The sequence below is a fragment of the Palaemon carinicauda genome, chromosome 39, assembly GCF_036898095.1.
Source record: "Palaemon carinicauda isolate YSFRI2023 chromosome 39, ASM3689809v2, whole genome shotgun sequence".
NCBI lineage: Eukaryota > Metazoa > Arthropoda > Malacostraca > Decapoda > Palaemonidae > Palaemon > Palaemon carinicauda.
In genome coordinates, this window is record NC_090763.1 from 61,007,025 (window position 1) to 61,029,354 (window position 22,330).

The 22,330-nt window shown below is 41.2% G+C and overlaps 1 protein-coding gene across 2 annotated transcripts in view; it reads left to right on the plus strand.

Moving 5' to 3' along the window:
• Nucleotides 1-22,330, plus strand: part of Vti1b (Vesicle transport through interaction with t-SNAREs 1b) — a 43,268-nt gene that overhangs the window by 17,445 nt on the left and 3,493 nt on the right. For both annotated transcript variants that reach the window (XM_068362977.1, XM_068362978.1), the window contains exons 3-4: nt 5,058-5,239; nt 9,845-9,959. In XM_068362977.1, coding sequence (XP_068219078.1) covers nt 5,058-5,239; nt 9,845-9,959 — 297 coding nt within the window. The remainder of the gene's footprint in view (nt 1-5,057; nt 5,240-9,844; nt 9,960-22,330) is intronic.

Here is a 22,330-nt window from a genome sequence, read left to right on the forward strand (position 1 = left end):
ATTCGTACGCGCATTTCCTGAGAGCGGCAGTTAGACATCAACTGATCTGATCACAGCCAAAAGTAAAACAAAAAGAAACCAGCAATACTCGATGTTAAAACAAAATTTAAAACAAAAGTGCATAAATGTTTTCTTAAAGCACAACTAGCTATTTAAATAGTAGCAATTTTCTAGAATAAAATTATGTTTCCTAAAAAATAGTGGTTTGCTGTCGAAATCGGATGCCATATTTTAAGCTACGATTGAAATTGATTTATACACTATAATTTTTTTGGTGTCGTCATATTTAATTGACACATTAAGGAAGATTTTGGTTTCTTCATCTACATGTAAGTACAGTGGAACCTCTACATACGAATTCAATCCGTTCCAGAACCAACTTCGGATGTAGAAAATGTTCGGATGTCGAAACGAATTTTCCCATAAGAATACATTGAAATAGGATTAATCCGTGGTTGAGCCCAAAAACCTATGATAACTTCTTAATAAACTACTACACATAATTTTCCCATGAGAATAATGAACACTAAATTAGATAATAGACATGTAAATAAGAAGAATAGACATGTAAATAAGAAGAATTAGCAAAAAATGATAAATAAGAAACAAGTTTTTAGCGTCACTTTACCTTAGAAACTCCAGCGCAGGTGTTGTTAGTCTTGCTATGCAGAGAGGAGACAGACGGGCTGCGAGGAGGTAGAGAGGTTAACTACGATAAACGTACACTTACCGTAATTTATTCTAACTTACACTAAGTGAACTTTAACATAACTTAGCTTATTTTTTTTAATTTTTATATTTTATGTTTTTTTACATTTTCTTTTTTTCTTTTTGATGATTACGTAATTTTAATCACTTTCACTCTCTACACTTAAAATTGACTGAATTTCTTTCGCTTCACTCTTTTCCGTTTTCTTTGTTTCACTTTCTTCCGCTTCACTCTTTGCCGTTTTCTTCGAATCACTTACATCCTCTTCATCACGAGTTCGCTTCGCAGTTTTTTTAAAGAAATTATCGATAGATAATTGCTTGGTACGGCTTTTTCAGAATATTTCGAAAGTGAGTTAGGCAAACATCATCGAATTGAGAAACTACACGACAAACCCTGCAATTTCTTTGGATGGTATTTGTCGATGAAGTCGACCACGTCTTGATATTTTCCTAACACCCTCTTTTATATGCGCCGAAACCTAACACATGTTCTACCTCCTCGCTCCCTTCCTCGTCATCACTCATGTGCTCCGACATAGCATGGAGTTCCTTGAGCTCATCCGTGGTAAGTTCGTCGTGATGTTCGGCGACGAGTTCCGTAACGTCATCTGCGTCGACCTCCAGACCCATGGACTTGCCAAGGGAGACGATTTCCTCTACGGCTTCCGCTGCACCGACCACGGGATCAGGTTCGGGGTCAAAACCCTCGAAATCTCGGGGGAGAAACTGCATCAGGCCACAGCTTCTTCCAGGCAGAATTGAGGGTCCGTCAAGTTAATCCCACCCAAGCCTGATCTATGATCTTCAAGCATGTGCACGATGTCGAAGTGGCCCCTCCAAAATTCTTGCAAAGTTAAGTTGGTGCTTTGCGTGACATTAAAGCACTGCTTAAATAAGTGCTTGGTGTACAGCTTCTTAAAATTATGAGATGACTTGCTGGTCCATGGGCTGGAGGATAGAGGTGGTATTCGTTGGAAGATACAGCACCTTTATGAACTTGAATTCATCGAAGATATCATCTTCAAGTCCGGGGGGGGGGGGGGGGGGGGTGTGAGCGGGTGCATTGTCAAGGCATAGCAGGCACTTTAAAGGCAATTTCTGTTCATGAAGATACTTCTTCACAGAAGGGCCGAAAACTTGGTTTAACCCATTGCACAAAGAATTGCCTAGTGACCCAGGCCTTCGAGTTGGATCGCCAGAAAACATGAAGCTGATCCTTATCGACGTTGCGTGCTTTAAAGGCCCTAGGGTTCTCTGAATGGTAAACCAGTAAGGGCTTGACTTTAAAGTCCCCGCTAGCGTTGGCACATAGGGCAAGAGTCAACCGATACCTTCATTGGCTTATGCCCAGGCAATTTCTTCTCTTCGGCAGTGATGTAGGTTCGACTCGGCATCTTCTTCCAAAACAGCCCGGTTTCATCACAATTAAACACCTGCTGCTCTACGTAGCCTTCTTCCTGCACGATCTTTTCGAAGTTCTTGACAAGTCAGCTGCAGCCTTTGTGTCCGCACTAGCAGCCTCTCCGTGGCGAACAACTGAATGAATTCTGGACCGTTTCTTAAATTTCTCGAACCAGCCACGAGATGCCCTTGAAATCATCAGAGGAAGGCTCGGTTGAACTCTCCCCAGCATCACCCCCAGAGCTCTCCTCCTTCAAGTCCGTAAAGATGGCGTACGCCTTCTCGCAGATGACGGTCTCGGTGATGGTGTCGCCAACGATCTCTCTATCCTTAATCCACACTAGTAGAAGTCGTTCCATCTCTTCTATGATAGGGGTACGGCGTTTGGAAATTATGGTGATCCCCTTAGGAGGTTTCACTGCTTTAATAGCTTCCTTCTGTTTAAGGATTGTCGAGATCGTCGACATATTACGGCAATACTGTTTTAGCAAGTTCACTCACGCGGACGCCACGCTCATATTTTTCAATAATTTCCTGCTTAATTTCTAAAGAAAGCATTTCCTTCTTCCTTTTCTCACCACTACCACTACCACTGGCAAAACTAAGCCTTTTAGGACCCATACTTTACGTAAATTACCGTTAAAGGATGCACGTAAAAAATCACGATTAAAACAGAGTTAATAGCAGAACGCACAGTGCACAACCGCAAGAAGCCGACGAGAACAGAGGACTGACCCAAGCCCCGCTAATTGAGCGTCCCTCCGAGGTCGATGTGCTGCCTTCTATCGGCGAAAATAAAAAAACACTTCATCCGCTATGAGCACCGACTGCGCGTACGAGTATTGTTTACTTCGGGTGTCGAAAAAAACATCGGGTGTAGAGTCGGAACGTGTTCGAATTGTACTTCGCGTGTCGAAAAATTCGGATATAACCGGTACGATGAAAATTGCTTACTTCGTGTGTCGAAATTAAAATTCGGGTGTAGAGTAAAAAATTTGCTCGAATTTTACTTCGGATGTTGGAAAATTCGGATGTAGATACCTTCGGATGTAGAGGTTCCACTGTATTGTATAACACCAGAGAGAGAGAGAGAGAGAGAGGAGAGAGAGAGAGAGAGAGAGCTGTTGTATATCGTATTGCCGTGTTTTTGTTTTCTTGTATTACCTGAAGCGAGGAATTGCTCACCACAACGGACAATAGTCATGTTGATTTCTTTCTTAAACTTAGGTTGCCAAATGTGAACTCTTAAGATTTTATTTGTTACATAAAGACACATACGTACACACAAAGTGTGGTAAGTGGAGAGTGAGAGGTTTTTATATACCATGTACTATACAAAACAAATCTTTGTAAAGTAATTCTATACTGTTTGAAAAATATGGACAGAAAATATTGCCCACTCGTTACCGAAAGTTAGGCTATTCACTGCCGATAAACGAACCCAGTCTACGTGTGAAAACCTTGAATACCCACTGGGAAAAAATAAAGCTTTTATGTATACGGTACTGATAAAAAATAATGTTGTAATATACCATTATTAACACTACCATTAAAATTATCTTAGGTTAGAGAAATATAAAGATTGATGAGAACGTAACTACAAATCTGGTTACATATTATCAGCTGGACTCGCATAGTTAAAAGTTGATTTCATTAATGAAATGGAATTTTTCCTTAAATAGGCTATTTATTATGAAATTATGTTAATAAAATGTAAGGTAAATATCGTTTGGTTACATTTATTATCAGGCACTGTACTTAGGGCTACCAATATTCTTGAAAAGACAATACAGTAGATTTGATACGTTTTGTGTTGCTTGATTAGCAGATTTTTAACAGCTTTGCAGATCCAGAAAATTTATTTTTGAAAACTAGCACCCCCAGAAATGGGGAAATCGCACAATTCGAACACGCATAATTCGGGACCGTACCATACATACATAGAGGTATACCTTCACCTTACGTCGGTAAATTGGCTCCAGAGGAGGCGACAAGTTGAAAAACGACAAGTCGAATGTAATTTTATATTGAATGAGTTAAAAAATTATTTTTTGTTATTTGCGATAGTCTGGAGATCTGCTGATCACAACCATGAATAAAGAAAAAGTGATTTTTGATTGCTAAGTTGCACTTGACATCAAGAAATAGCATACAAAAATTTATTTTCATATGATTGTATATACTTTTACTTTTATTTATTGTAAATAAGTAGCTGAACTAATCATAGCAAACGTCGCTGTTAAGCTCTTAAAGACCCGCTTCTTCTTCTTCGACTAAAGCTTTTGCCGCTATGCAGGGTCGCTATTTCTTGGAAGCCGTTTCCAATTTCTTCTGTCTCCGATGTTCTCCACTGTGAGATCCTTTCTCCTCCATATCTGCTGTTACACACTTAAAGACTGGAAATTAATTATATATATATATTATATATACATATATATATATATATATATATATATGAATAATTTATGGTGTATGGTTTAGTATTATTAAGTTTACAGTTTATAAGATCTTTACAAGTTAAGGTTGATTTTGAAAATGAGGACCAGTGATAGTTGTGTGTTTAGAAAGTTAAGTGCAGTTTGTTCCAACACGGAGTACCGCGTGAGACACAAAGGGGGTCGGGGACACAAAGGGTCGCAATGGGTTAAGAGATAGCGTCGGGGTGTTAACGCCGACGCGACCAGAAACTTACTGGAGATCGAGACCTGAGCAAGCATGCTCTCTGACCCCTGGTCGTCTCTGGGCGCGTATCACTCCGCCAGAGATTACCCTGCATAGAAAACGGGAGTAGGGTAAACTACACAAAATTCTGGTCGGATGGGAGGAGATCCCAGATACTCTTAAGAAAGTAGTTCGAGGTAAGTACTGTTAGGAAAAATACAAATTACTTGAAAATTTGTGATATTGTATTATCCTCAAATCTTGTGGTATATTTTTGCTTTCAGTTTGGGTTGAGTAGATGTAATGGCCAAGGAGAAAGAAAGATGCTTCTATCCGAGATTGAGCGTATGCTTAATGATGCCACTGGGTCATTACTTGACATGGATATTGAGTCCAAGAAAGCTCCAGTAATTATACATGAATACATGAACAGCAAGGTGATGAGATATCAGAATGAAGTAGCTAGGTGAGTAATTCTGAAGTATTTTGGTGTATTGAAAGATTTGTTGCTTATATGCAAATCCATGTTTGTTCCTACACAAATACAAACTCAAGTCCTTTAAGATGAAACGGCTGTTAAGCTTTTGGTGGGTGGAGGGTAGGCCCCTCCCACTGGCCAGGGTGGAGTAGCTCTCACTTTGACTTTAGCTTCAGTTCTATATTGACATACCATTCTACGTTTTGAATTTGGCTGGTTCTTTACCTCTTCTTTTCAAAATATCTGTGCTCTTTGTACTTTATGGCGATTCCACGAGCAGAAATGGGGCTTTACCCTGGTAAACCTGGCCATAACTGCAGCCAGTACATGAGTAAGTCAGAGGTGGATCCCCATCAACTGTATAGCTTTCTGCATGGGGTATGACTGTTAGCTGGCATTCCGATGATGAGTGTAGGGAGCGGCCTCCTCTTTAGTGAGAGGAATTTTCAAAGAGGACTTAGCAGGATTAGTCAACATTGATTTTGCAATGCCCAAGGTGATGCTGAAGTCTGTGTGTTAGGTAACCTAAGTGCCCACAGTTTCTGAGAATCCTGACCATTTGAAGGCGTTGCGATGCTCTTCTTGGTTTCAAACCCGACTGGTAAGTCTGTGGTTTGCTACACAGTGTGAGTGTTCAGATATATTGATCTGAGATAGTCACTTTGGTCTTGGTTATCTAGAAGCCTTTGGATATTCAGACTTAGATTCTTTAGCCTATGACCATGGCCGCCATGTGTATGTGATATCATCCTGATTGGCTGCCACAGAGATGACAGTTGCCTAACCAGTTTGGTGCTGGACCAGGGACCTCCAGGTACTTCTTGCTCCAGAAGGGATTAGACTAGGGCCCCTTCCTTGCTGCTATACCTCCTTCCAGGCTCAGTCCAGTAAAGGGTTAGGAGGAAGAATAGAATGGAGGTAGGGACAGAGAGGTTCCCATGCTGTCAGTAGGAGTTTTGCTGCATGTCTTTTAACCTCTCCATCCCATAGCCAGATTGAGTCTAAACATACCTACTTACCTACCTAAGTTCTTTCTCTGACTATGGTGACAGAAGTGTAACAGTCCTGGATTCATTGGCTAGAATTTAGATACAGTCATTCTCCAGTCCTCTCCTGACAACGCTATGAGAAGGATGATTGGTTTTGTTACCCCCTCACAACTGACTTGGTTCTTTTAGTGTGTGTTTAGTTAGACTCTGTCCAGATTCTAGAGGTGACAACTTAATGCTTTTGGTGACAACAAAGACTGGTGGGGTTTACAGTCCTTTGGTCATCCTGTAAGCTCCTGTTTTAGCCCCCAGGATCCACCTGAGTGCCAACTGGACCCTGTGAATGTTCTTTTTGGAGATTTTTCTTGCTGAGATAGACTTTTCTTGTGTTGATCTGAGGATCATGATGGAGGAGAAGGCATACGGTCAAACAAGCAGTTAGTCCACAGGTCTTCCTGGGTTCGTTCGACCCCTAGGATTCTTACTTCTAGATTCCGGAATGCCACCATCGAGGAAGTATCTTCGACCATCTAGCAGTTCTCACGAGAAGGTTTACCCTAGTGTCAACCTAGTTTGTCAGGATTGGCGTCATTCTCCGAAGACTTCAGTACGACGGACTAATCCTAACAGACTTGATGGCAGACCTTCGTTACCCCCGAGACTTCACCCCTAGGTTACCGAGATCGAGGGCCTGAAGTAAATCTCGAGAGATACCCCAGCTTCCTTATCAGAAACAGGTACCCTTGGATATGCTCATTGTTATCATGCAGAAGTTTTTTCCCCAGATTGACAGGATCCTAGGAGGAGGATGACAGGAGTCTTCCCTGTACGAAACACTTTCAGCCATCTGTGGTTACGTCTCCCAAATCACTGTTTCACTCGGGTTCAGCAAGCCCGCATTGGATTCCTTTGAATCCGGCCTCCTCTTGGGCACAATTAGGAACAGGAGTAAGACCCCCTATTTGGCGGGTCTATGAGACCTGGGCAGGAGATAGACCCGAGAAGACTGTTGACAAATGGAATCATCGCGAGGAGTCGACTTCTTCGTCCCTTCCTGGATTGAACTCTCCCTCCAGATGCATCAAAGAAAGTGGGGTGGGGGGTGGCATGCTGTACCTGTTGGCCTCCGGGCTCTGGTCAAAGTCCGAACTGTACTCTTTCTTAAACCTTCCAGAGATGAGGGCAACCTTCTTACGGGCAAGGGGTACCACCCCCTTGAAGGAGAACTCAGATTTGAGCTGCAGCTCGTTTCTCAGACAACACCCATTGTTGACCTTTAACTTGAGCCAGAACTCGGGGATGGGAAACAGAGAGTGTAGCCAAAAGGATTGCCTCTAGGTGCTGGAACTCTCCCTTCCGAGTGAGAATCCCTCCAACCACTGGTCAACGATCTTTTTGCTTGTGGGGAGAATCGCCAACTATGGCAGCAGATGTTGATTGTGTCTTTCCCGTCCATGGAAAAGATTTCCTGGGATTTATCTACTCCCCTGCCGATGGAGTAGTCCCTCCACTAGCCACTGTGCAGCAACCTTCCAGCTTGCTGGAAGGATCGCTGACAGTGGCAGCAAACGGTGGTCGCATTTCCTGTCCACATGAGAATTTTCCTTTTCTTGGTTGGTCTCCCTTCTGGGAGATTCTTCCCACAGGGATTGGGTTCGCCCATTCTCCGCCATTACCCTTCATAGCAGGCCTCGTCATCAGTAGTCTTGTCTCGATAGAAGACTTGTCTCACCTACTGACGTAGATCCTGAGATATCCTACGGGAATTAGATTCATCCATCCCCCGCCCTTGATCTTCGGGAACAGGCCATCAGACTTGTCTTGCCCAGCAGACTCGTCTTGCCAGCAAAATTCGTCTTACCCACCAGACTCGTCACGCCCAGTTGACTCGTCTGCAACTCCCGATGGAAATCCCGATGTAACCCCCTCAGTGACTCTAACAGCCACATGTGAACCATTTTCACTAAGCATCTCCCCTCCTCATACAGAGGTTTTGGTAAGGATAGCATGATCCAGGACTCCAAGCAGCAGATGTTCACCTGACTTCGATGACAAGTCTTCCACTCGTGTTGGCTTAGGCCAAGAGAGTCGGTGAACCCCATGGTACACCATTAATGTCTCTCATTCACGATGATGGGCCAGGTAATGCTTGACCTCGTTTCTGGCAGCTCAGATCCCAGAATCGCAACCCTTTGGTCTAGGAGTCCTTCGCAGCATGACCAATGATCTAGATCAACCGTTATTATGTCAAAGAAAAACTGGAGGCGATACCTCAAGGAAACTATAAGAGCCCGCCCCGAGTTGTCAGCACTCTTCGTCAGCTCGGGGAAGTCAAGAGAAGGATCACCAAGAACGTGTTTTTGTCTTGGATTCTCAAGGTCATAGACCAAGCATCGAATCCTCATCCTTCTCATGAAAGAGACCAAGAGCTCATTACGTTAGGGGCAGGAATATGCCCTAGCATTTATAGGGCTACTCTGCGACGCAGGTCTTGTCAGCATTCATGTAGAAGCGTCAAATGACTTTCAGCACCCACTTTCTGTAGGAAATGACCTAGAGGAACATGGAGACATTCTGCATGGATCCTGTGGTGGCTACACAATAAATGGGTTGAAAACCTCAGGCTCCTTGATGGACAAGTAGAAGATGAGGGAGGGTAGAGTTTAACCATGGTTAAGTCTGGGATGAATGACAAATTGATTGGCTTCTTCTTTCTTTCATCTTCCACCTTGTAAAATAACAGCACCTATAGTACTCAATAACAGCACCTACAGTACTCTACAAAGCTAACCTCCAATGACTGCAGGTAAAACCATTTTCCTTGTGTAACTGGGTATAGAAAGATATACTCGTTATGTCCCCATTCCCTCAGCGAGGTTTGATTGGTTAACGTCCATGGTACCCTCGGAAGAGTCCGATGACTCGGAGAACTCATACCTGGACCAGTCACAGTGCTAATATCACAAGACATAGCTTCAGTAGGCTGCAGACCAAGCATAGCATGGTTTTAGTAAGGTTTAGGGGTTTCCACCAATTATGTGCAAAACACACAAAGGGGAAAACCCCAGGTCAAAGCCAAAAATCCAGTTGACATGGACTTCCACCCTCCTAAAGGGTAAATTGTTCCCCATAAATAGCGTTGGTTTGTATTAGTGACGGAACAAATGACAAATTTGGAAGTAATTTGTATTTTTTCTAACGATACAAACCTGTAGCTAGTCATACAAATTGGCCCGCCAGCACCAGTCCCCCTTGAAGTCCTACCTCCAAGCAAAGTGACGTTCACAGCCTAAGTCTGTGAGTGTGCGGAGTAGCTACTACCCCTCACCCCCCTGCTAACTGGCGATTGGGTGGTTAACCCTCGCTAAAAGTATAATGGCTCATCTTTCAGTGTTGCCGAAAGTAATATCTCCTATAAATAGCTACAGGTTTGTATCGTTAGAAAAGATATAAATTACTTCCAAAGTTTTTATTTTTGTCATAAAACCCTGGATTCAACTTCTTCCATATGCATGTGTGTAATTATTTACAGCAATGATGATGAACAAAAATAAGCTATATTAAGTAGTTGTATTTTTTATTATTCATCATTTTTGCTTTATAGGTACCGAAGGCAATTAGACCGTGAGAAGTCATCAAATTATAGAGGTGATGACAGATCAGCTTTACTATCAAACGATGAGGATGTGGCGTCTTTGGATGCTTTGAGACGTAAACAGGTAAAAAGTGCTATGTATTTTTAACATATCTTACTAAGATGGGAAATAGAAGTGGATTTTATATTTTTATAATCCCCCAGAGTTGCTGTAGTTACTGCTAGCTTGAGCACTTTTAGTATAATTGATCCATTAATGTAATTCATTATGATTGTGTTCTTACAAGGTTCCTTACCCTTCTACGGTATGTTACATTGATTACATTTTGAAAAATCTAGTATAGATGGTTTGGACAAGTGATGAGAATGGGTTGATGTACAGATAGTCAGAAAAGAAGCAAATATGGAAGTAGCAAGAATAGAACCAGTAGGAATGCCCAGACAATCCTGGAGATGGGTATAGTTAGACTTATATCAGATAAATTTAAATATACTGTACAGTACACAATAAAGACCATAGAGAGAAATAATTTCAGGTCACTCAATTACACAGGGATGTGACCTCGAATGAGGAAAACCAGAGTGAAGCATATCTGTCCCATAGATCCCTCATGATTTAAGGATGAATTCTTGAATGGTATTTGGTGTTAAGAAGTCGGAAGAGAGTAAAACTAGTTTACACCACTTAGTATTGTATATATTTTGAGATGCAGCATCTGTACAGTTGTAGGCAAAGGTGTCCTGACATAAATTGGTGTGACCATTACATTGCAACTAGTGTTGTGGGAGAAATTACTGGGAAGGGGAGCAACCCCTGAAGAGGGGATGGTAAGCGTAGTCCCTTCTATTCAGATACTCTTAAAAAATTGTATATAGGTCCAATTCTAAAGAAAGCCAAGCTTCTTTTCACTATTAACATCAGACTTGGTTACATCTGCTGAATGTGTAATGGCAGAGGGAGACAAACAGGGAACGAGCTAACTACTGTATACTGTACAGTCAGAGCAGTGATCAGATCTGAGGAGGAATGCTGAACCATGAGGAATGCAAAAATAGAAAGTGAACATGGCTGGAGTCAGGCTGAAGCCCTTGGAAATCATGATAATCCTTGGCCAAGATGAGTGTTTGATATCTCACAGGAATAAGATACAGGAGAGAAGGTTCCCGGTCCCCTCGTCCCATCCCTTTTTATCGCCTATTCCGACACGCAGGGATACGTTGGCACTATTCTAATTGTTGATATGCCCCCGCGGCCACGGGGCCAGATATGCGAGAAATATTTAGCAAAAGGCAAGGAGGTGTATGCTGCGTTTATGGATCTGGAGAAAGAAGAGTTGATAGGGAAGCTATGTGGAATGTGATGATGTTATATGGAATTGTTGGAAACTTGTTGCAAGTGGTGAAGTGTCTAAATGGGTAGTAAAGCATGTGTTAGGATCGGAAATGAAGCGAGCGTGTGGTTTCCAGTGAGAGTGGGGCCGAGACAGGGATGTGTGATGTCGCCATGGTTTAATTTGTTTGTTGATGGATTGGGGAGAGATGTGAATGCTCAAGTGCTTGAAACTGACTGATAGACGAGAGTGATCATAAATGGGATGTAAATTAGTTGTTTGCAGATGATACTGTACTAGTTCTGGAGTCGTAAGATAACCTTGGTCGATTAGTGACAGAGTTTGGAAGGATATGTGAGAGAAGGAAGTAGAGAGTTAATGTTGGTGAAGGTAAGGTTATGTGATGCTCGAGAAGGGAGGGTAGTGCAAGGTGGAATGTCATGTTGAATGGAGAGTTACTTGAGGAAGTACAGTGAACCCTCGTTTATCGCGGTAGTAGATAGGTTCGAAACCCGGCCGCGATAGCTGAAAATCCGCGAAGTAGGGACACCATATTTACGTATTTATTTAACATGTATATTCAGACTTTTAAAACCTTCCCTTTACGTAGTACTGTTAACAAACTACCCTTTAATGTACAGAACACTTAATGCATGTACTACAGTACCCTAAACTAAAACAGGCACAAATATTAAAGGCGATTTTATATCATGCGTTTCCTAAACACGCCAAAAAGCACGATAAAAAATGACAACCAATGTTTTGTTTACGTTTATCTCTGATCATAACGAAGAAACAGACGCATTTACACATCTGTGTATAGGTTAGTTTTTGCATCGACAGCAATCTTACCAAGTATTGATTATATGTTGACTCGGTTATTACCAATGTTCTACTTAATTTTTCTTAGAACTTCCAAATAAATGAAATGAATGCCATTTATATAATGTTTTTCTTTATGACGTCGCCTGAAACGGAAACCTTCCACTTGTTTACGCTCCATCTTCGATCATAATAAACAAACGAACGCATTAAACACACATGCTCAAAGTGATAACTGATGATATAACAAACATTTAGTAAACATAATGTTATTACAAATATTTTACTTATCGTATCCATATAAATTCCTAAATTCGTAGCAAAGCTGGAAACCTTTTTTTTCCTTATGCGTTTAATCCACAATAGCAAACTGCCGCTAATGACAGAATGATAATTTACGATAATTTTAAACTGTTACGAAAGATAATTGTTCTTTCCGTATCCAAAATACTTTTCCTAACTTCAGTTATAAGTCAACTTGTACCCACCCTACCATATGCAAAAAAGGTAAAAGAAGAAGAAAGTCCTAGGCCATTTTTAAAGTCATCGAAAAATTAAGTGACTGCTATTACGTTCGATGTGAGAGAGAGAGAGAGAGAGAGAGAGAGAGAGAGAGAGAGAGAGAGAGAGAGAGAGAGAGAGAGAGAGAATGGTTTTAGATGTAATAAATAATAAATATGATAGGTTATAACACATTGGTGCTTATGTAATATTAACTGTTTAGATGGTTTGAATAAGTTAAGAAATGGTGTAAACAATTCTTTGTTAATGTATTCGTACCGCGCATATTCTTGAGAGCGGAAGCTAGACATCAGCTGATGTGATCATAGCCAAAAGTAAAACAAAAAGAAGTAAAAAATACTCAATTTTTAAAACACACCCGAAATTTAAAAACATAAGTACATGTTTTATTATAGCGCAATTGACGATTTAAAGAGTAAAAGTTTTCTGGAATATAATGGAGTTTCCTAAAAAATAGCAGTTTGCTGACAAAATCGGATACCGTATTTTAAGCTATGATTGAAATGGATGTATACACGGTATAATTTTTTCGTTTTGTATTTAATTGACACTTTAAGAAAACCGATTTAGGTTTCTTCATCCATTTGTAATTATTGTATAACACGAGAGAGAGAGAGAGAGAGAGAGAGAGAGAGAGAGAGAGGAGAGAGAGAGAGAGAGAGAGAGAGAGAGAGAGAGAATCAGCTGTTGTAATCGAATGCCGTGTTTTTGTTTCCTGTACCTCCTGAAGCGAGGAATTGATCGCCACAACGAACAATATTCATGTTAATTTCATTCTTAAACTCAAGTTGCCATATGTGAACTAAGGTTTTATTTCTTACGGATAGAGAGAGAGAGAGAGAGAGAGAGAGAGAGAGAGAGAGAGAGAGAGAGAGAGAGAGAGAGAGAGAGAGAGAGAGAGAGAGAGTTGTTTTAAATGTAATAAACAAAAAAATATGATAGGTTATAACACATTGGTGCTTATGTAATATCAACTGTATAGGTGGTTTGAAAAAATTAAGAAATGGTATAAACAATACTTCGTACGCGCATATTCTTGAGACCGGCAGCTAGACGTCAGCTGATCTGATCACAGCCAAAAGTAAAACAAAAAGAAGTCAACAATACTCAATTTTTAAAACACACCCAAAATTTAAAAACAAAAGTACATGCTTTCTTAATGTGCAATTAACTATTTAAAGAGTAGCAATTTTCTAGAATAAAATGATGTTTCCCCCAAAAATAGTGGTTTGCTGATGAAATCGGATGCCGTATTTAATGAAAAAAGTCCGCGAAGTCGTGAATCCGCGATGGTCGAACCGCGAAGTAGCGAGGGCTCACTGTAGATCAATTTAAGTACTTGGGGTCTGTTGTTGCAGCAAGTGGTGGAGTGGAAGCTGATGTACGTCAGAGAGTGAATGAAGGATGGAAAGTGTTGGGGGCAGTGAAGGGAGTGGTAAAGAATAGAGGTTTAGGCATGAATGCAAAAAGAGTTCTGTATGAGAAAGTGATTGTACCAACTGTAATGTATGGATTGGGTGGGGAATGAAAGTGACGGAGAGACAGAAATTGAATGTGTTTGAGATGAAGGGTCTGAGGAGTATGGCTGGTGTATCTCAATTAAATAGCAATAGAAGTGTATTAGGTCTGCGTCTTCTTCAATTGCACAAAAATTGACTTATTAAGAAAGTCTTTTAATATTTTCGGTGATCAGTCTTTTCTGAGGAAGTATTTTAATTCTTTCCTTTTACCTTGTTTTAAGTATTTTTCTATCTGGTCTTCAGCTGCAGATTCCCATCTTGATTTGTTGGACAGGAACTTACAGTCTATTAAATTTCTTATTCCTCATCTAGATATTAATCTCTGGCACCATCGTTCAATTAATTTGTTATGCATGTTGCTTGAGATTTTTCATAATTCTGACCATCCTTTGCATTCAGATCTTCCTGGACAGCACCACCCTGTTCATAATGCTAGGTATGCAGTTAATTCTAATAGTTAGGCCTTCTCCATCATGACGCTCAAGATTACACAGTACAGTATTTTAGAAGTTTTCCAGCTACAGTAGGGTCCCGAATTATGCGATTCCCCATTTATACGGTCGGTAGTTTTAAAAACAAAAAATTGTTTCTGCAAGGCTGTTCAAAGTCTGCAAGTCAAGCACTACAAAATATATCAAATCTATTGTCTTTTTGGGTATATTGGTAGCCCTAAATACAGTGCTTGATAATAAATGTTACCAAACGATATTTATCTTACATTTTATTAACATAATTTCATAATAAATAGCCTATTTAAGGAAAAAATTCCATATCAACAATGAAATCAACTTTTAACTATGCGAACCCAGCTGACAAAATGTAAACAGAATTGTGGTTACATTCTCGGCAATCTTTATCTTCCTATAACCTTTCGATAATTTTAATGGTATTGTTGATGAAGGTATATTCAAGCATTATTTTTATTTAGTATAGAATATATAAAAGCTTTAGTTCTCCCTGTGGGTATTCAAGGTTTTCACACGTAGGCTGGGTTTGTTTATAGGCAGTGAATAGCGTAAATTTCGGTAACAAGTCGGCAATATTTTGTCATCTAAACAGTATAGATTTGCTTTACAATGATTTGTTTTGTTTAGTACAAGGTATAATTATAAAATCCTCTCTCCAGAGAGAGAGAGAGAGAGAGAGAGAGAGAGAGAGAGAGAGAGAGACACTCAAATCTCTCTCTCTCTCTCTCTCTCTCTCTCTGTATGTGTGTAAGAAATAAAATCTTAGTTCACATATTACAACCTGAGTTTAAGAATGAAATTAACATGACTATTATTAGTTGCGGTGATCATTTCATCGCTTCAAGTGGTACAAGAAACAAAAAGATGGCATTCGATTACAACAGCTGAATCTCTCTCTCTCTCTCTCTCTCTCTCTCTCTCTCTCTCTCCGGTGTTATACAATACTTACATATATTGTTGATGAAGAACCCAAAATAGGTTTTATTAAAAAGCGTCAATTAAATATAAAACAAAAAATTATACCGAGTGTAAATCCATTTCAATTGTAGCTTAAAATATGACATCCGATTTCGTCAGCAAACCACTATTTTTAGGAAACTTCACTTTATTCTAGAAAATTGCTACTTTTTAAATAGTTAATTGTGCTTTAAGAAAACTCTGTACTTTTGTTCTAAATTTCGGAAATGTTTTATAAATCGAGTATTGCTGACTTATTTTTGTTTAACTTTTGGCTGTGATCAGATCAGCTGATGTCTAGCTCTCGCTTTCAAGAATAGGAGCGTACAAAGACAATAACAAAGCATTGTTTGTACCATTTCTTAACAAAGCATTGTTTATACCATTTCTTAACTTATTCAAACCATCTATACAGTTAATATTACATAAGCACCAATGTCTTATAGCCTATCATATTTATTGTTTAGTACATTTAAAACCATCATATATCTCTCTCTCTCTCTCTCTCTCTCTCTCTCTCTCTCTCTCTCTCTCTCTAGGATACCTTTCGCTACCCCCCTCATTTCTTACCTCTCTCTATCTCTCTAACAAATGAAATCTTTGTTGTTTCACAAAGTTCAGTTTTATTAAAAATCAAGCATGATTCAATTTTCCTTACTTCTCCAATCTCGCACCATCTCTATCTTATCGAACGGTCTAGCGGTAACCTAATTGTTCGATGACTAAAAACCGGCTTAAGACTTTCTTCTTCTTTTATCTTTTTCCAAATGGTTCCATAATTGAGGTGGGTACAAGTTGACTTATAACTGCAGCTAAGAAAAGTATTTTGGATATGGAAAGGACAATTATCTTTCGTAACAGTTTAGAATTATCGTAAATTACCATACTGTTAATAGCGGCTCTTTGCTATTGTTGATTAAATGTATGAAAAAAAAGTTTTCCCGCCTTGCTACGAATTTAGGAATTTATATGGATACGGCAAGTAAAATATTTGTAATAACATAATGTTTACTAAATGCTTTTAATATCAATAGTTATCACTTTAATCATGTGTGTTTAATGCATTCGTTTGTTTATTATGATTGAAGATGAAGCGTACAGTAAACAAATGGAAGGTTTCCGTTTCAGGTGGCGTCATAGAGGAAAACGTTTTTTTCATTTATTTCGAAGTTCTAAAAATAACAAAATCATCATATAAAACTAACCAATACAAAGATGTGTAAATGCGTTCGTTTCTTCGTTATGATCAGAGATAAACGTAAACAAAACAATGGTCGTCATTTTTCATTGTGCTTTTTGGCGTGTTTAGGAAACTCGTGATATAAAATCTCCTTTATTTTGATAATTTAGGATTTTCAATGATACAACAAAAGCTACTCTATACAGTGATGGTTTTGCTATTCACCAGTTGTCTTATACAATAGATATGACAAACATTAAAATTTGTCTGTATTTTGGGTCGTGTTATAACGAGAAATATACGGTGTTTACACACATCCTGGTTTTAACTTTATCCTTTTTTTCAAGTCATTAGAACTTTAAAGTATATTAGATGTTTAATTTATTTACAAGAACAATTTGATATTATAAAATAATACAGTATAGTACATAGAAAGTATTGAAAATGGGTGGTAAACACGTTTGAATAGGCAAGTTGCTGGTTGCCATGGCCCAAATGTAATTATTTCTGTTAATTGTGTGTTTCGAAATATGCAATTTTCCATTTATACGAGGTCATTGATCGACCAAATTCTAGCATAATTCGGGACCCTACTGTATGACCAAGTTGTGGAATGACCTTCCTAATCGAGTAGTTGAATCGATAGAACTTCAAAGCATATGTTTTTATGTTGAATAGGTGGACATAAGTCTCTTTTTATAGTTTATAGATGAAAAATCTGTTTTAATGGTGTTACTGTTCTTAAAATATTTTATTTTTAATGTTGTTACTGTTCTTAAAATATTTAATTTTTAATGTTGTTACTGTTCTTAAAATATTTTATTTTATTTCTTTATTACTTTTCATATAATTTATTTATTTCTTTATTTCTTTTCCTCACTGGGCTATTTTTCCTTACTTTTTTCAACTAGAGTTGCAGTTTAGCTAATAATAATAATAATAATAATAATAAAAATAATAATAATAATAATAACAACACATTCATATCCACTCTAGTAGCTAAATCATTTCTTATACCCATTCTCACCCTCACTACTTTGTTCTTAACCCTATCTAATCAAGGTACACCAGCCATACTCTTTAAACACTCCATCTCAAACACATTCAATTTCTGTCTCCGTCATTTTCATTCCCTACAACTCCAATCCATATATCACAGTTGGTACAATTACTTTCTTATACAGACCTCTCTTTACATTCATTCCTAACACACTATTCTTTACCACTCCCTTCACTGCCCCTAACACTTTCTTCTTCTTCTTCTTTGTCTACATCTTTTCCCACTTCTTTCATCTTTCATTTACTCCCTGACATACAACTGCTTGCATTCCACCATTTGAGGCAACAACAGACTCCAAGTCTGCTGAAGTCTCTGAACATGGCTCCTCCACCACCACAACCTCCGACTGTTTCAGTCAAGGCAACCCCTACGATCCCCTTGGAACCCTCGTTGAGTTTGTCCGTTGGGAGTCAAAACCCTAAGAGGGGGTCGACAGCAAACAAGGTACCCAGATCACCTCCACCTCGATCGCGTGCTGAAGGTCCTCAAGCCTTTGACTCTTATATGGTAAACTTACCCTTTACTCCAGTGAAGGTAAAGGAGGTCATTACTAAAAGACAGAAAAGGAGGATGAGATGCGTAACACCACCTCATGCCATAATCATCCGCCCTAGGACAAGCAGGGACTTATGCTCGCCCAGGTAGATAACGATCCATCCCTTCAACCCTCATAACACTGACGTTGTGTCTCCTGACCAATGTCCGGTTTCCTTACCTCCTCCAGAGGAGGAGCTTTCAGCCCCTACTGCCAAGGCTTTATCAAGTGCCTCGAAAGCATTGCAGGTTCTCCCTCCTAAGACCGCTGAGGAATGTCCTGTGCCTATGGAATCGAAGGACGCTAAAACAAAACCCAAGAATGCTGCGGCAAGACAAGCTCGAACGGCTGATGCACACAGACGGTCCCCTGTGGCGGGTCCATCCAGTAATACAGTTGACAACCCTGACCTAGCCCAAACTCTGGATGTGAGTCTGGAGGTGGATGACCCCTTAAATTCTGATGAGAATCTTCCAAAGGCGGCCAGTCCGAATTATCACTCTTAACAAGAGAAACGTGAGTCAGAGCACACCTTTTGGCAGGTCCTTGCTTGCATGAGGGCCATCAACAGGCTGTCTACTCCTGGTTCCAGCATCCATGAAGAGAAGGATATGTTTCTCGACGAAATATTCAAGACCCAGAAGCCTTGCTCTCGGTAGTTGAACTCCTGAACATAGAGAGAGAAGCGAAGTATGCCATGCAGGCTGCTTCGTATCTTGATCTATGACTAGGATCCTTGAGCTTCATGGTTCGCTCCCACGATCTTTTAAAGGAGTCGGCCTGGAAGACTTTGGAGTCTTTCCTGTTGTCAGGTACCCAAACGCTTGAGTTTTTATCACACCACGTTGTCAACTTGCGGATGAATGCTATTCTCAAGAGAAGGGATACCGTCATCGGGAAATTCAATAAGCAGCTGCCGAAGTTGGAAGTCTTCCGGTTGAGGAACTCCACCCTTGAGGGTTCTTCTCACTTCGTTTTAGAAGATCTAGAGAGGGCTGCTGAGCGATGGAAGAAATCGTTGAACAATTCTCTCCTCCATAGGGCAATGACAGCGGGGACTTACGGTAGACTTTCCCAGTCTTCCCGGACTCAGCAAGCACCTTCCTCTTCTCACCTGTCAACTTCTAGGTCCTCTGGACCTTCAAAGGTGTCTAAGCAGCCCTTTCCATCCAAAGGCCAGAAGTCCTTCAGAGAGAAGGCGGCATTCCTCCTCTCCTACCACCCGTGGGAGGATGCCTACAGTGCCGCTGTTAGAGGTGGCAGATCCACGGGGCAGAACTCTGGATGGTTGAAGTGATCGCCCTAGGGTATCGCATCCTGTTCATTCAATCTCTCCCTCTGACTCGCGATCCAGGGCATCTAAGCTTCTATGAGAAGGGATCTGCAAAGAAGCTGGCCCTCAGGGCTCAAGTCCAGACCATGCTGCAGAAGGGTGTTCTCCAAGAGGTTGTTGACGGGTCTCATGGCTTCTACAGTCAAACTTTTCTGGGGAAAAAGGTGACGGGAAGCTGGAGATGAGTCATTGATCTCCCCTCTGAACAAGTTTGTGCGACAAATTAAGTTCAGAATGGAGACGGCAGACGTGGTCATCCAAGCGGTTCGTCCAAGGGACTTCACGTGCACACTGGATCTGAAGGACGCAACCTGCCAGATCCCAATCCAACCGTCTTCAAGGAAGTGTCTAAGATTCATACACGACGAAGACATACCAGTTCAAGGTTCTATGCTTCGGTCTCGTGACAGCTCCACTGGTATTCACCAGAGAGTTCCCCTTAGTGTCATCTTGGGCTCACAGCAACGGCATCCGTGTTCTCAGATATCTGGACGACTGGCGGATCCTACCAGACTCTGAGATGACCCTTCTTGGTCACCGAGACATGCTTCTCGAGTTTTTTCAGGACCTGGCGGTCCAGATAAATCACAAAAAGTCATTACTGCAACCTTCGCTAAGACTGGTATAATGTACCTCGCTATGATAATAGACACCGTCCAAGAGAAAATCTTCCCATCAGACGAAAGTGTATACAGACTGAAGGAAGTGGCTGCACCCTTCCTCAGAAAAGCTCTTCCAGCCTCTCGTTGGTTGAGTCTGTTAGGCCATCTGACTTCTCTCGTCCGTCTTGTTCCTAACGGCCGTCTCAGGATAAGATCCCTGTAGCGGCAGCTGAAGTCCGTGTGGAACCAACACTCCAATCCACCGGACACCTGAGTTCCCAAAACTCAGGATCAGGTGACGGATTTGAATAGGTGGATGGTAGACGAAAACCTTCGATGAGGCCAGAATCTTCTCGTTCCCCCTCCAGATTTGATGCTCTTCACCGGTGCATCAAAAGAATGGTGAGTGGCTTACCTGCTACACCATACCATCTAAAGCCTTTGGTCAAAGTCAGAAAGGTACCAGCACATAAATCTCCTAGAGATGAGAGCAGCTTACCTAGCTCTTCATCAGTTCCAAACAGTTGCCGGCAGGTCATTCTGTAGTGTTGATGAGCGACAACACCATAGTAGTGGCTGACATAAACAAACAGGGCGGTACCTATTCGCAGCCTCTATGCCATCTTGCAATAAAGATCCTCAGATAGTCAGAAGAACATTCGGTGAGTCTATGAGCTTGATTCATTCGAGGCAAGAGGAATGTGCTCGCGGACAATGTGAGCAGAGCGACTCAGATAGTAGGTTCCGAGTGGTTTTTGAATCGTCACATAGCCAACAAAGTCCTGACTTTGTGGGGGTTCCCTGACTGTAGACCTGTTCGCAACATCTCTGAACAGCAAGCTTCCACTGTACTGTTCTCCAGTCCCGGACCATCAGGCTCTATGGCAAGAGGCATTTCAACAATGGTGGGACAACATCGACGTGTACGCCTTTCCCCCTTTTTGTCTGATGAGAAGACTGCTCAAGAAGACCAGAGCATCCAAAGATCTAATGATGACCCTTGTAGCTCCACTAAGGCATCATGCAGAGTGGTTTCTAGACCTCGTGCAAGTTCTAGTAGATCTACTGGGAAACCTCCCTCCACGACCAGATCTACTCGAACAACCACACGCGAACATCTCCCACAGGACCGTGCAGTCGCTTTGACTTCCGCGTGGAGACTATCCAGCGTCTCCTCTCTTAGAAGGGCTTTTCACGACAAATTGCGGAGCGAATGTCCGGATACTGTACTTGCATAGGTCCTCAGCCTCAGTCTACCAGGCAAAATGGAGAGTATTCTGTGATTGGTGTCATGGAAGGATTATCCCTCCACTCGATGCCACTATTCCGGTAATAGCGGAGTTCCTGGTATACCTTAGGGAGGAAAAGCTCCTTTCAGTCTAGGCGGTGAAAGGCTATCACTCGGCCTTAAGCCTTGCCCTAAGCTGAAGGGAGTCAATATTTCCTCTTTGTTGGAGCTTTCTTAACTCATATGGAGTTATGAGATCACTTTCCCCCTAGTCAGAGATTAGGCCTCCTCCTTGGAACGTGGTTCGCGCCTTGAGATCCTTGAAAGGACCTCCCTACGAACCATTATGCCATTAACTGACCGAAACCTCACTTTGAAGACAGCGTTCCTGCTCGCTTTAGCCTCGGCAAAGAGAGTCAGTGAACTACTGTACATGGCCTCTCGTATGACATCGCCCATTCAAGGGGAATGGGGGGGGGAAGTGACACTCAGCTTCGTCCCCCCAAGTTTATTGCCAAGACTCAAAATCCGGTGGTGCTAGACTAAAGATTCGGGCCCTTTGAGATTGCAAATCTTCGTTCTGTAACCAATGATCCAGATCAGTTGTTACTATGCCCAGTGAGGAGTTTGAGATACTATCTTAAAACGCACTGCAGCAATACAGCCCAGACTAAAACCTCTGCTTGTTAGCTCAGGGAGAGTAAAGAGGAGGATCACCAAAAATACGGTTTCCTCCTGGATCCACCAAGTAATTGAAAGAGTCTTGGCTCCTGATTCTCCTTTGGCTCGTCGACCTAGAGCCCATGATGTCAGGGGAATCAGCACTTCCCTGCCATTCAAACGCAACTTCTCTGTGGAAGTACTTCAAGCGGGCGTGTGGAAGAGACAGACCACCTTCACAGCCCGTTATTTAAAAGATGTGACCCACAGGAGACTCG